This window comes from Sander lucioperca, chromosome 12 (genome assembly GCF_008315115.2).
Source record: "Sander lucioperca isolate FBNREF2018 chromosome 12, SLUC_FBN_1.2, whole genome shotgun sequence".
Classification (NCBI taxonomy): domain Eukaryota; kingdom Metazoa; phylum Chordata; class Actinopteri; order Perciformes; family Percidae; genus Sander; species Sander lucioperca.
Genome location: NC_050184.1, coordinates 37,648,229 through 37,663,259, shown reverse-complemented (window position 1 = coordinate 37,663,259; position 15,031 = coordinate 37,648,229). Strand labels below are relative to the sequence as shown.

At 38.9% G+C, this 15,031-nt stretch overlaps 1 protein-coding gene and 1 long non-coding RNA gene across 7 annotated transcripts; one reads left to right on the top strand and one right to left on the bottom strand.

Annotated features, from left to right (window-relative positions):
• The first annotated feature begins 56 nt into the window (after positions 1 to 56).
• Positions 57 to 10,736, top strand: ikzf4 (IKAROS family zinc finger 4). Of its 4 annotated transcripts, none has more exons than XM_031283525.2 (8): positions 57 to 456; positions 2,133 to 2,187; positions 2,274 to 2,381; positions 2,492 to 2,794; positions 2,927 to 3,094; positions 3,821 to 3,967; positions 4,127 to 4,258; positions 7,991 to 10,736. In XM_031283525.2, the coding sequence occupies exons 1-8, from the start codon at positions 298 to 300 to the stop codon at positions 8,809 to 8,811; spliced, it is 1,893 nt and encodes a 630-aa protein (XP_031139385.1). In that variant the 5' UTR covers positions 57 to 297; the 3' UTR covers positions 8,812 to 10,736. The 4 variants fall into 4 exon arrangements, with proteins under 4 accessions (XP_031139385.1, XP_031139375.1, XP_031139403.1 ...); XM_031283515.2 differs by having other exon boundaries at positions 3,815 to 3,967; XM_031283543.2 differs by having other exon boundaries at positions 58 to 493; positions 3,815 to 3,967.
• On the bottom strand, positions 2,519 to 8,690 carry LOC116038873. Of its 3 annotated transcripts, none has more exons than XR_004102196.2 (4): positions 8,582 to 8,690; positions 3,176 to 3,318; positions 2,893 to 3,078; positions 2,519 to 2,629 (listed from the first exon to the last, which is right to left on the bottom strand). It is a non-coding gene; the product is annotated as an uncharacterized LOC116038873 (long non-coding RNA). The 3 variants fall into 3 exon arrangements; XR_004899017.1 differs by lacking the exon at positions 8,582 to 8,690 and adding an exon at positions 8,018 to 8,120; XR_004102195.2 differs by lacking the exon at positions 2,519 to 2,629 and adding an exon at positions 2,675 to 2,766.
• Positions 10,737 to 15,031: the final 4,295 nt, after the last annotated feature.

The window sequence follows — 15,031 nt, the reverse complement described above, 5'->3', positions numbered from 1 at the left end:
TAGCCTAGGCTAATAATCATGTAATAAAGGTTTATAGACAGACGCCAGAGAGAAAGAAATTGTAAAATCACCCGCCTACTCCATTCTCCAGCATTTCCGGAAGATGTCTTGATCAGTGTCTGAATTTTCAGTGAATAATTGTACTATATATAGCAGGCTGGCCATCTTGCAGCCTTTCTCCAAACAGATATTAATGCGCATCAGCCTACACTAGTCTTCTGTCGAGCCAATGAGTTCTTCTTATGGCATACATTTCATCACATTTTTGCCACCTGTACCCAGAGCTGACATGCATCGATGCATTCGACAATCACAGAATCAGGAGCTCTGTTGTACAATTATTCGGTCTGTATCCCAGCATGGGCCCGGAAGTTGTTTCCCGGAGATGCTGTCGTCGCCTGGGAAAACAAACAGCTATCCAGACAATTAAAAAGGAAAACACCGATCGGTCGCCAGGTAAGGAGGAGGCTTGTGGACTTCACCGCGGCGCTTGGTAAGACCATCCATCGGTTTTAATTTGGAAGTACGGCATGTTTTTAAGTAGTTGGTAGGGTGAATGCCATTTGTCGTGTGGTCGGGTGCCATAGCAACGGCTCATGAGACACATTGTATAGCCCTGGCCAGTTTGACGTGCTCGATGTTAGATGACAGCAGCGTTCATGCGGACAATTCGGACAGTGGCAACTCCTGCAACACATTGCTGTTGTGTCTCGCCGCTGTCTCGACCGTCCATGAGCGGATTGGTGTCATAACGGACCAAACCCACCGAGCAGCTAAAACAAGTAGCATACATGGAGAAGCATGGTAGTTATTTTAAAATGCAATGCAATATGTTTTAATGCACAGCCGCCCAGAAAGGATTGTCAGGCAAGGGTCGGCGCTGGTGCGCGTCCCCTTTTTTAACCGCCGTGCCCTAGCTGGTGTGACTGCGCGTCTCCCGGCTGCATCAGCGCCTGTTGCTCCCCATGCGCGGCCAATGCCAGGATATTAATTTTCCCTGCGATGTGTTGTCTCCGCACCCCCCTCCCCTTCTCTTCCCAGCTCGCTCCACAGTCTCCTCTGTCCATTGTTGTTGTCATCCATTTGAGCAAAAGGTGCAGCATTGTACATCTGGGTATTTTTGTCTCTCTCTCTCTCTCTCTCATTTCCAACATGAAATTAGAGCATCTGGTCACATAATAAACATGTTTTCCGTCTAGAAAATATTGTCAGCACCTCAGCACTGCCAGTGTGTCTCCATACCTCTTTGCACTTTGTTGTTTGCTGTGAAGTAAGTGCACTACAGTAAAACCCACCCATGATTTTTGTATTAGCCTATTGCACCTTTACAGACTGGAAGAACAAAATAACAGCAACAATTAATAAACAAAACTACTGCAAATAAATATTACCTATTAACTTAATCCCAACAAAATTCAATATTGTTAGATTTGTGAAGCTGTATACATTTAGATAATTAGAAAACTGCTCTATCTCTTTTGCATAAATGTATGCACACAGGTTAGGGTAAAGTACTGTATATAGCTTTCTAACTGGATCTTTTTTAATCTGTATAGGTATTATATTGTGTTATTTTTACTTATATGTATTCTTTTCATATCTGCCTCTCTGGTCATCGTCTTTTTCTGCTGCCCCAATGCTAAATTTCTCTCCTGGGACCAATAAAGTTTGATCTTATTATCTTAATATTGAATATTGTTGACATTACGTCAATAGTGTAAGGTGTTCCAGCTATTTTGTCCACCTCTAGTAGGTTTAACTCCTCCTCCATCACTCTTGGTCATTAGCTTTTTATAAACGTGAAGCCTCTCATATTCATTTGCTGGCCACGGTGCAGAAGAATCTACACTATACAGAAATAGCAGGGCAGAACCCCAGTTAACTAGATTAGTTTATAACAGTGGACTTATTAGACACTTGGAATTGAAAGCCTAAAGCTATCTTTTTTCCTAGCCTTATTCTTGTAACAAAAAACAGCTGGTAAGTACATTTTATATGGTTAGCATCAAATGTAATATATGCAATTTTAATGTGACTAAGATTAGGAAAGTGAGATCTTCTCAAGAATGATCATTATGAATGAGGAAAAAAGTAACATTGAGAAACATTGTTTTTAAATCATATTTTTGCAGGCATCTGGTGAGAGAATGAATGCTGAGGATTGCAATGGACGCTCAAATGCACAAGGTAAGTTTATACATAAAGGAGGAACTAATATACATTTGTGTGTACAGTCTCCAGACTTTAATAACATGGGCATATTTGTGTTTCAGGTAATGGAGGAGAGTCATCAATGGAACAGGATTTTTATGGCGGGTTGCAGGGCCCTTCAGCGAGATCTCCAAACAGTCAGCAGTCCTCACCACACCGCTCCCATAGTGGTCAGTTATTATTCCTTTGTTTCATTGTGGCCACATGGTCTGTATAGAAGTTTTCATTAACATTATGTATAAAAGTAAATGTGTTTTTCCCTCGACCTCTGTCTACACAGCAAACTCCATCAAGGTTGAGCTGTGCAGCGATGATGAGTCCCCAGGTGCTCCACGGCCAGAGATCAGAGAGGCTGTGAGGGACGATAGCAGGATGTATGACAGAGGGGACCCCATGGAAGAAGGGAGTGCAGAGTACACTGGGGCTGGAAGAGACAGAGGGAGCATTTACAATGAGATGGCCAGTCCAAATGCTACTTCACCAGGACCTATCCGGCTGCCCAATGGGAAGCTTCAGTGTGAGGTGTGCGGGATGATCTGCATCGGACCCAACGTGCTGATGGTGCACAAGCGTAGCCACACAGGTGAGAATAAGCCAGTAAGACAGTGACAAACACATTTTATGGACAAAATATTACCCTAAATGTCAGTAAATAAAGGCAATACTGGATTTGTGATTAACCTCTAAAATCCTCTGTCCATCCATGTTTTCCCAGGCGAGAGGCCGTTCCAGTGTAACCAGTGTGGAGCTTCCTTCACCCAGAAGGGGAACTTGTTGCGCCACATCAAGTTGCATTCGGGAGAGAAGCCTTTTAAATGTCCCGTTTGCAACTATGCTTGTCGCCGGAGAGATGCCCTGGCTGGACATCTACGCACACACACAGGTAAATCATTAAGCTTTAAATGCAATACAACAGTGCCTAACACATCAAACATAAGTATGAAGAGATTTTTCATAAATGTACCTAATAAGTTCTTGAACTTGATGGATGCAGTTGTTCCATAACATAATGTATGAAACAAGGGTACAGTAAGCAATAGAAGCGGATATTCATTAGAACGGCCCCCTTCTCTGAAGCTCAGAGGAAATAGTCTTCAGTAGAATGTACTGTAAAAAAACATGACAAAATATGACATTTAACATTTTGTGAAAACAGGAAATCCTGTTGGTGCTTTCAATTTGTGAACACACGTTAAACAGGTGTTGACACACAGTCTTGGTACAGTAGGTCTTGGTGGATCTCCAACAGTCTTTAGATTCATTTTCGAAGAAAAGATTCTTGTAAACTGGATTTCAGCGAATTGACGTCAGTCTTTCCGATGGCTTATTAAGAGGAAACGTTGCGGTGAAGGGTTAGGCGTTTTCTGTCATCATTGGCGAGCAGTACAGAACAATTTCAGGAATTGCCAATCAATGGGGAAATCCATTGTCTCAAATCTAGGTTACCTAGCCAATAATAAGTTCTTCTTTATAAAAATCCCCTCCAACAAACATATTAATAAACAACACCACTGTAGAAGTTTACACAATATTTGTCAGCGAATTGCATTAAATCAACCATATCCATCTCGGAAGAAATCAATTAAATATTTTTTCTCCTGAGGTGCAGCTTCTTCTCCAACAGTGGGAAAACCTTTTAAGTGCAGCTACTGTAGTCGCAGCTACAAACAACAGAGCACACTGGAGGAACATCTAGAGCGCTGCCATAGTTATCTGAAGAGTCTGGACCACCAGACAGCAGTGAATGCAGCACAGGGTAACATATCACACAAACATGAAACTCACTATTTTTATAGACAATAAGCTTATATGTTTCTACATGATTGTAAATGCAAATATACTTAATAAAGCAAATGTAACATATTTATACACTACTGAGTTAGTATATTGATGACAATGGGCTTTCTGTTTGCAGGTGAAGAGTCAGGAACTATGGAGACAATTACTAAACCTGTGCTCCAGCCATCCAAGGAAAAAATCCAGTTTGTGGATAGACTGGCTATTAGCATTACCAAACGCAAAAGGTCAACGCCACAGAAGTTTTTGGGTAAGTTTTTTTTTTTAATAAGGCAATCCATGTCATTAATATCTGGGTCATTATAAGAAAATGTTATCATTTTGTGTCCCTCGAATAAAACTGCTCTGTAAATTTGAATAAATAAACAGTTTATAATTTAGTTTCCATAATATGTCTCGTAACAAACATACATTTGCAGCAGATGCTCTCCTATATTGATGATTGGTGTAATTAATGGAGATTGTTTATCAATAGAAAGAAAACAGAAATAGTTCACTTTAGAAAACCTTTAACTGCTCGAAGCACTTATGAGTTTAAAATTGGGTCACACAAGCTGAACTTTGTAGACTCATTTAAATATCTAGGTTTCTATATTGATGAACATATGAATTTCAGAAATGGTGTTAAGGTTCTTGCTGATTCAGCACGTAGAGCTTTGGGAGGAATCATTGGTAAAAGCAAGAATCTGAAAGATGTAAGTTTTCAAACTTATTCTAAATTGTTTCAAGCCTGTGTTTGCCCTATACTTGATTATATTGTGGGTGTTAGAAGACTTAGGAATATATCAAATTGTGAATTAGTGCAAAATAGTGCCATAAGATATTTTTTGGGTGTGCATAAATATACCCCAACATTGGCGATAGTGGGAGACATGGGATGGGAATCATGTGAGGCTCGCTGGAAGATATGTATGGCCCAGTTATGGAATCGTCTATTAGATATGGACGCAAATAGGAAGGACAAGGAAAATATTTATCTGGGATAAACACATTCTTGGTCCTTGGTCTAACGACATATGTAAATTGTTTTGTAATTATGGTTTTGGTGAGTTGTTTCTTAATAATGAAAAGCTGAATATTGGTTTGTTTAAAGAATCTGTGTTTGCTAAAGACAAAAAGCAGTGGGCTGACGATATATGGGCTAAGCCAAAATTGCGTATTTTTGTAATGATAAAACCAGAATATGGCACTGAGAATTATGTTGTATATAATTTGTCAAAAAGGCAAAGATCTTTATGTGCTCAAGTGAGATCTGGTGTTTTGCCTTTGACTGTTGAAACAGGACGATGTGTTAATTTAGAAGAGGAAAAACGGATCTGTCCCATGTGTTGTTTGAATGATATAGAAAATGAGTTCCATTTTGTTTTCTATTGTCCTTTTTATTGTGAACAGCGTGTTTTTTTTGTTTCGTAGGATAAAAGCAGAGATTGACTTGGTAAATATGGATGATGCTCAAAGAGATGGCTGTTCACATATGAAACATAAATTAGCCAATTATCTAGATAAAGCTTGGGAGAAGAGGAAAAAAGCTCTTTATCGAGATGAATTGTAGATGAGAATTTGTTGTTTGTGTGTGGTGTGTGTGTGTGTGTGTATGTGTATATGTATATATATATATATGTATGTATATACATGTATGTATGTGTATGTGTGTGTATATGTATATATTTGTATTCATGTATTCCTCCGAATGATTTGTATATGCGACAGGAAGATGTTTGTTAAATAAGTAATTTTGTGGTGTCTTGTAATCCCATGGGCCAAAATGTTTGGCATGACACAGAAATAAAACATAACTAACATAACTAACTAACTACATTAATATGTATATTTTTTGTTTTTAAAGAATTTTAAAAACTTTTTTGTGCGAAGCATCTTGCAGAAAATGTAAAAATGACTTGCCCCTCAATATGATTTTTCTACTTTCACTAGCTATTGTGGCCGAAAAAGTCAAACCGTTACATATAAATGTAAACTTATATAAAGCCTTGAGCATCTTTTCATTACTTATAAATGGGTTTTATTCTTAATGTGTAAAACAAACAACAATTTGGTCGGGTCCCCAGCAAAGTTGATATTTTTGAATTTTCAATCAGTATTTTATTATTAGTTAGTTTTCAGAGTGTGTTAGTTAAATATTATAGCTAAAAAAATGAAATTAATTTATTTTATTTTTCTTCGTTTTTTTAACCAGGCAATATCGTTTAAGTTTAGAAACTTAACTTAACTTTTAAATTTTAGTTTCAGTTACTGAAAATATTTTTCACTGCTTATTTTCGTTTCAGTTTAGTTTACTATAATAACCCTGGTCCCCAGGTTTTCGTCAACCCTGTTACTTTTAATGAAAACAACCCTTCAGAGAAAAACAGTTGCATCATTTCCAGGAAGTGAAATCATCTGCCTTTTATGAAGTTGATGGTAAAAAGACAAGTAAGTTGTGGGGAGTATGAATGTGAAGGAGACTGTGAGAAAGAGCCTGAATGATTACTTTGCAAAGGGAATCAATCAGCATGCAAGGCAAACTGTCCAAAGAGAGTAAGGGAGACAGAAATCATCAGGGCTGGATCTAAGGCAAGACATAAGCACAGGGAAGTAGGTTAGACAAGATATGGGTTGAGACAGAAAGCTAAGGAAGACATGTTAGCCAGGAAGCATGATGAGATTTTGGCCTTTGTGGCAATGATAATTAACTGTACTGCTAAAATAGAAAGAAAACCTAAATCGATAATAGATAACAGCAAGGAGATTTTTGGGTGTTGTGGTAGTGTGGACAAGGTATACAGCAGCTGTTAAGGTATACAGCAGCTTTTAGGCTCTCTCAAACACACAGAAAGTAAGTCCAGTAGTTGGCGGTAATGCAACCTGCAAGAAACCAGAGCATGTTTTTCTCCAATCCCAAAATGTTGTGTGGACTAGCCAGACCTTCCTCCACAGCCCTGTGGAGATATGTCTGGCAATGCAAGACTACCAATATGGTAACTGTTGTCAACCCTGTTACTTGCATAATATTCTAATATAATATCCGATACTTTCTTCCCGACCTCAACACGGAGAAAAGACTTATTCTTGCAGTGCCTGGTGTAAATATCCTTTAGGCATGGTAGAGCATCGCCTATTGTATATTCAGCCAAACAAACCACTCTTTGCAGGGCCTTGCAGTCCTGTTCGGTGCTGTTTCCATACCAGGCAGTGATGTTCCTCATCATAGGATGCTCTCAATGATGCAGGAGTAGAAATTCCTCAGTATTTGAGGGGATACTCGGAATTTCCTCAGGTGTCTAGGGTGAAACAGTGTCTGCCTTGCCTTTCTCACCGCTGAGTCAGTATGCAGTGCCCGGGTCAGGCCCTCGGTGATGTGGACACCAAGGTACTTGAAAATGTCCACCCTCACCACTGAGGACCTGTTGATATTAAGGGGTCATAGTTCCTTCCCTGCTTCTTCCCAAAGTCCACTATCATCTCCTTAGTCTTGCTGACGTCGTTCATTGTTGTCTGTGATCAGGCCCACCACAGCTGTGTCGTCAGCTAAATTGATTGTGTTGGAGTCAAAAGTGGCTACACAGTCTTGTGTACAGGGAGTACAGCAGGGGGCGTAAAACACAGCCCTGGGGTCCACCCAGCCTCACCATCTGGGGTCTGCCTGTCATTAAGTCCTGTCCTTTATCCATTAAGAATGGGAAATGGCACGCTTTCGTATAATGACCCATTCAGTGAGAGCGTAGAAATATATGTATAACCTATTACAAATGCATATGATAATAATGATATATCTTTAGCATGATAAAGTACAGAAGTAATAAGAACCTGGTCTTTGTCAAACATCATCAGCCGTCCTGCAGTGCAAGTCAGTCAAATGTCAACTTGCTGTTACCAGTTTGGAGACATTTGGTCCATGTTGCTCTGTGAAAATGGGCCAGATGAAGTAAATCCATGAGACGCTCCATCTTAATCGTTGTTTATTATTGATATGTCTTTTTCATAGGTGTAAAGCATATGCACCTTGACCTACCTGAAGCACCTTACGAATTGTCTTCTGGCTCTGAGAAGGAGGGGGACCTTATGAACTCTCAGCCTGCTGGGGACTCTGCTGGGTTGGCTAGTCCACATCTCCAAGGCGGCAAGGGTAGAGGGGAGAACCATGAGCCGCCTGCACTGTCTCAGCTCCATCCTGCCTTCCTCTCAGAGCTACGCACGGTTATGGGCTCCATCAACAGCAATGTGACTCCTCAGGGCCCCCGAGCACATTGTGGAGGTGGGATGGCAGCAGTGACTCTTGGCCTGGCTGGGCGGGAGGCAGGTGAAGGCCGGGATGACCAACGCTCAGCCCATAGTCACACCACCTCACCCAACGGCTGCCCTGACTCTACAGACACAGAGAGCACAGCAGAAGAGCAGAGCACAAGGGCTACAGCCCCAACTAGTACCTCTAACAACCACCACCTCCACTACCAAACCCCAGCACTGCCCTGCAGCCATCCCACTTCCAGCCTCAGGCAGGTCAAAGACTTGGACCCAGAGTGGGAGAGAGCATGTCCTGCGCCCCCCACAATAGCAAAGAAGAGCCCTGTCTTACCCCTTTCTTCCAGGGAGACTGTGCAGGTGTTAGACACGGATGGTCGGCCTGTGCGCTCCTTCCACTGCCGGCACTGTCGCATCCTCTTCCTGGACCATGTTATGTTCACCATCCACATGGGTTGCCACGGCTTCCTCCAACCCTTCGAGTGCAACATCTGTGGCCACCGCAGCCAGGACCGCTACGAGTTCTTGTCTCACATCAGCCGCGGAGAGCATCAGGTGGGCTGAGGAGAAGGGATAGTGGTCGGATGAGGAGAGGTGACTGCTGCTCTCTAAAGTTGTAGGCTCCCGTTTGTTCTGCACCAGATCAGTTACTTTAAATCCCTGTAAGTAAGTAAGTAAAAAGATTTGTGATTTTACTGTGAGAATATTTATTAAACTAAAGCAGACGCGATTGAAAAATCTTTTTACCACAGCATTTAAAGTTTAGTGGAGGCAAATTACATTTTATGAATGATTGCACTCCCATATCAAATCATCTGGCAAAACTACTGGTTTTGCTTCAAAAGTGCCTTCTTTGGGGATTGTTTCTTAACTAAAAAGAAATGGGGGGAACTGGTGCTCAAAAATCTTGACTAGCCATCTTTGCTAAGTGATTTAGTTAGCACTTTTGAGAGGTCATGTGCAAAGGCAGTAAAGGAAAGCATGGTATGTACATTTTAAGATTTCTATTTGGTATGCTTAGTATGCACTGAAAGCTTTGTTTTTGGGGTAGAGGAGGGTACTTTGGGTCCTGTGTCAGGTAAGCTTAATATGCACTGAGAGCTTTGTGCCTCTGGGTTTGGGAGGAGCTTTTGTCACAGACGAAGCACAGAAATGGATTGCCTTAACTCTTACAGTAGTACGCTGCTGTAGGAAAACATTGTTTACAGCATGTGTAAAGTGACCTCAGAAGAGAGAATATTTGCAGCTGCACAGCAAGACTATCAGAAAAAAAGTGATATGATGAGAGAAATGAACTTAAACATTCAGGGCCTTCAGGGCTCAGATGTAAAATAGATTTTTGGATTTTAAAGTGAGCCTTAGAATACTGGTGCAGATCAGACCATGAGCCATGTAGTGTACAGTAAGAGACTGACTGAGATGGCCCAGGGTGCTGTACCTAAACAGGATTGCACTTTTAGGTTCCCTGCTTATAAATGAACATTTTTGCTGAAGCACTTGATGGCTTTACAAATTTTTTTTCTGCGATTGTTCAACTGCACTGATAAATCACATAATACTCACAATTGATTATCTAATTTGCAACACCAGTGCATTTTTAACGGAGCCGGCCTTCTACAGAATCTCACAGCGTTGCACTGGTCCTGCGGTCTACACTGAAGTTTGCTGCAATGTGTGACTGAGAATTAAATATCAGTTCAACTACAACAATTTTTGTGGTTTTGTACTCAGCAGTTGAGGCTGAGATTTTAAACTATTTGCATAATGTAAGTGAATTGACAAATTCATTATTTAAACATTAATTAACAAATCAGTTTGGATCTGTTAAGTTATCACTTGTGGTTATCTATTTAGTGTTGTTTGTTTCAGCCTTGGTGTATTTAATCAGCTATATTCCAAATCTTATCCAGCATATTCCTCAAGTCCATAAAATGTTACCTCCTGCTTCTTTATAGCACCCAAATACCTTATTGCTACAGTATGGTGAGTCATCTGATAATGTTAATATTGGGAACAGATGAGACCAAACTCCAGTATTCTTACTTGTTAATGTGGGTTTGCTGCTTCATAGTTTAACTTAATTTCCTTTGATCACAGGCAAAACTATACTTGAAACTGTTTGAGAAAAAAAGTAATTTAGGAATGCACTTGGTTTGATTAGAGAAATGTGTGTGAATGGAATATAGCATGTGTGCTTGTCATTTTCTGCTTTTCCCTGAATTGTGAATTCTTTTTGAAATGTGAAGTAATTTCAAGAAGTGAAAATGAGGCATGGTTTTTGTCTCCTTGTGTGAACTTTTCAATGTTATACGATATTTTGTGAATGATGTAACATGACAAAACACTTTACCTCAAAGTTAAAGATGTACAACTGCCTCATTATTTCAACAAGTCATGTTGCTTTCCAAGATGTTCTTGCAGTTACAAATGCGTGCCCCTCGATATTCTCAAAACTTTTTACTGTCAATAAAGCTGAGTTTATTGTAAAAGTGATTTTCTCTAGTTCGACTATGATGGCATCCACATCTTTGTGCTTATTTTTTTTTTAACTCAAAATGCAGTAAGAGTTTCTCACTGCCTCCTATGTGACTACAAAAATGCAAGCAGACTAGATATTTAAGGAGGTATACAAGTATTTGTTTCACAAAAAATTCAATTTAAATTCCACATTATACAGGACTCACAGGACATTACTCTGTAGATATACTGATCAGACACACATTTCCTTTAACTGTGCTTACTACGACCAACATTTTAATTTTAAATGTATACAGCTTTGCCTATTAGTCCATGTCAGATTTTGGGATGTAAAGAATTGGGTAGCTGCCGGTAGTATGCATGGTATATTTAGTTTATTTAATAAGAGAAAGGTTTATATTGTATATTACATTACGACCTCCCTTTATGAAGCCCTGCAGACTAAAACACCATCATTATAACAGTTGGAGCAACTATTATTACTTAATGTTGATGATGTTAAAATGATTTAACAGAAAGTAAAAGCATAATTTCAAGAGTTTGCCTTCTTAGATAAGTTATGGGTCTAAGAAGGCACCCTCTAGTGTATGTATTTTGGATACTTAAATGGAAGCCAAATAATTCATTTTGTCTTGAAACATTTTTAACTTTAAGTTGATTGTCCATGTTTTAAACATTTTACATCTTAAATTAATAATGAGACATTTCAAATTAGTTAAGTGTTACAGAAAACATTGTATATTGTAAGTATATATAAAGTGTGACTATTACTAGTATATATAAAGTGTGACTGTAATATATCTACAGTACTATTTCATATTTTTTCATACTATTTCAAACTGTATAATGAATGTTAAGACTTCAGCGATATGGGTAAGCAGTGAATTTCTTCTGAGAAACACATTTGAAATTTTTTAAAAGGCGAAATAGGGCTAAACTTAGACTGCTTTATATTCACATGACATTTTGTTATGTCTGTTTCAGGTAAGTTTTGACCTTTTTTTTCTCTGCAGCGGAAAATCTGTGTTGGCTGCTCCTACATACAAATTCCAAGTGCAATTCAAAAAGTACATGAATAAAGTAACCCCTACAGTGTCAGTGAATGAAAACATTCAGAAGTATAAAATAATAAACAATATGTAAAATCCACACTTCTACACAGAGTATTCTTTCATACTTTGACAACACACACTTGGCAAGGGGCAGACCTGCGTGACCTTCAGTGCACCCATCAGTCATCACCACCCTGATACAGGCAAGAAAGACATGGCGTATTAACGTTAAGTTCTAAGATCTATTTTATTTTGACAGACAATTTTTTTAATCCTTGACTACATGTGTAATTCAAAACCACTTCTTAGTGCAACCATCACTAGATTAAAAAACAAAACTGTCTGGCTGTCACTGCCTTTAAAAACTGTTCACATTTTCATAAGATGAAAGCAGTCTGCTGTTAAACAGTGCAATGTACACAAGATTGAGCAATGTAATCATTAAAGCTAGGTTTAGGATTTGGCACAACTTGAGAAACGTACGTACTTGTGGTATGTGCAGCTTTACAATTCTGAGGAAATAATCTGCTCGCAATCCCTGTGTGAATATGTTGAATTTACAGTTAGAAGAAATTCCCTACCTGTTTAACAGGACACTTTTAGAAAGCATGCTCCTCTGATTGCTTCTCTAATTTGTTTGTTTTTGCATGTTTTACCCAACGCAGCACGAATACACATTAGCTGACTGCAAAAACGTCTTTATTTTTAATGCATTGTTCCTATTTTCAATGTAGCTTTAGAGCTCATCGAATAAGATAAGAGCTAAGATAAGCCTTCACCAGGAGAAAACGGTCTTTACAAGAGGGGAATGAAAATATGGATTGAAGTGAAAAATGTACTCATTTCGAGTCTACTGAGTTTTGAGTTTAATTGTGAATTTTTGTCTATTCATGTGTATGATCCCTGTTGTGAAATATTTGTATGCTCTGTATATGTGGAAAACATATGTGTGAGATGTTAAATGCTAATGAGACAATGCTGAATGGAATCAATAAAAAAGTTAAAAAAAAAAAAAAAAGAGATAAGATCAGATAAGCTAAGAGAGACTTTAATGTCATCCATCTATATACAGTGCAGTACAGTACAAAGTTTCCCTGGTCCTAGGTACAAAAACAAAAGAAAGAGCATAAGGTGCTAACAACAAGATACAAAACAAGGTACAAACATTTAGTACAATACCAAACATGTAGTGCAATAATAGAAAAATATAAATACAAGTAGTGTTAATATGAATAAATACAGGTAGTGTAAATTAATGTAAACAAATGTAAAGTGATATTGCAATAAATAGCAGTAAAAGCAGTGTTTGGGTCCTTGAGGATATTTATGTAGTATAGGTGCAAGTAGTCAGTTATGGTCCAGGCGAGGGCATAAAGTGACGTGTGAATGTGTAGAAAGAGAGGGGGGGAGTGTGTGTGTGTGTGTGTGTGTGTGTGTGTGTGTGTGTGTGTGTGTGTGTGTGTGTGTGTGTGTGTGTGTGTGTGTGCGTGTAGAAGATGTTGAGTTTGTGGGCAGCAGGATGTTAAGGAGTCTGAGGGATGAGGGAAGGAGCGTTTTGTGTAAATGTCATGGATGGAGGAGAGAGAGGTCCCAATGATGGAGTTCCTGGTGGGTGTGTAGTTTATGGTTTCGAACTGTGCACAAAAGTAATTTGGTGCTTTCGGGAGAGATGTTTCCGTCACAGGCGCGTGGCGCAGTCATTGAAGGCTTGCAAGCCCTGGCACATACGCCGTGTGTTGTTAGTGTCTGTTAAGATGTGCTGCTCCTCTCTGTTTTGTATCATTGTAAGTTGAATATATTTGGGTTTTGGGCTGCTTGTCAAAAAACAAAACAAGCATTCTGAAGGTGTCACCCCTAGGTTCTTAGAGAATAATGGGCATTTTTCACAATTTTCTGTCATTTTATAGACTGTCATTCAATTGATTAATCAAAGAAAGTATAGCTGGATTAATATATTATGGAAATAATTGTTGGTTGTAATTAGAGTCTTAGCATACTGTCATTTGAAACAAGCAGCTGCTTAAGAGGTCCTTGTTAAAATTTGGGGAGAAAATTGTTAAAATAGCTTGTTATTTTCATTTCTGATCAGTTAATCATACCATGAATGAAGAGTGACAACTACAGCATGTCTCTGTGTCATCCACTTGCACACGCACTGCGACTGTGTGACATGTGTCCTTTCTGAGGTGATGTTCCACAACCAACACAAGACAGGATACTTTATTTTACTCACAGGTGGTCTGTCATCTACGGAAGCGTATTACATTCACCATAGGAAAAAAAATGTAGACACCTTATCTCGTAATTACGAGATCCTGATCTCGTAATTTTGAGAAAAGATCTCATAATTACAAGAAAATAACTCATAATTTTGAGAAAAGATCTCGTAATTACGAGATCCTGATCTCGTAATTTTGAGAAAAGATTTCGTAAGTATGAGAAAAGATCTCGTAATTATGAGAAAAGAGCTCGTAATAATGAGATGAATGCATTTTCACAACAACAGAAAATAAGCTCTCTTGGGTGAAGCTTTCAGGCTAGCTGATGCCATGGAAGCAAATAGGCCTACGTCATGTGTTGTTTGTCTTAAAGATGAGACATGGTTTTTAATCCACAATGAGCTTGCGCTCAAACCTTAGGTACGAACCATATACTGTATATTATTAGTTAGTTATTAGTTGTTATTATTATTATTATTATTATTATTATTATTATAATAATAATAATATACAGGCTATGGTACGAACCAATATCATCACCAAAACCCATAGACAGTTAAAGAAAAGCCAAAACCTAGCTTGTAGCTAGTCTTCTTCGACTCCCTTAACAACATACACCATGGTCATATACCTAGACACCCTCCGCTGGTCACACTAGGTATTACAGTTGATTAATTACAACACACGTCTCACCTGTTTAGTTCAATCCGTTTTTATTTTGGTTTGGGTTTGAGACATTGGGATATGCTTATGTCTTTGAGTACTATAGATTGGATTGTTATCGACTTTGACACAGACACCTCAGGGCTTTGCGGTTGTTCCGGCTAATAGTAGCGTTGGCAAACAAGGAAATAGTGCATTGCTGGTTCTCTTAATACATCCATGGTTGCAGCCACCACCAACTGGTATGGAGTGAAGGATCATATCCGCTCAACCAAGTATTTCACTTAGCTATGATCAGATTTTTTTTTTATTCTACGCTCTGAGTGACTGTATTTTAAGCTAATCAGTAATGAGATTGAATCTGAGTAGGGT

Bases quoted from the DNA above. Each gene is read 5' to 3' on its own strand.
- ikzf4 (XM_031283515.2), top strand. From the start codon at position 298: ATGCATTCGACAATCACAGAATCAGGAGCTCTGTTGTACAATTATTCG. The intron at 2,188-2,273 runs GTAAGTTTATAC...TTTGTGTTTCAG, and splicing joins TGGACGCTCAAATGCACAAG to GTAATGGAGGAGAGTCATCA. The intron at 3,095-3,814 runs GTAAATCATTAA...TTTTCTCCTGAG, and splicing joins ACATCTACGCACACACACAG to GTGCAGCTTCTTCTCCAACA.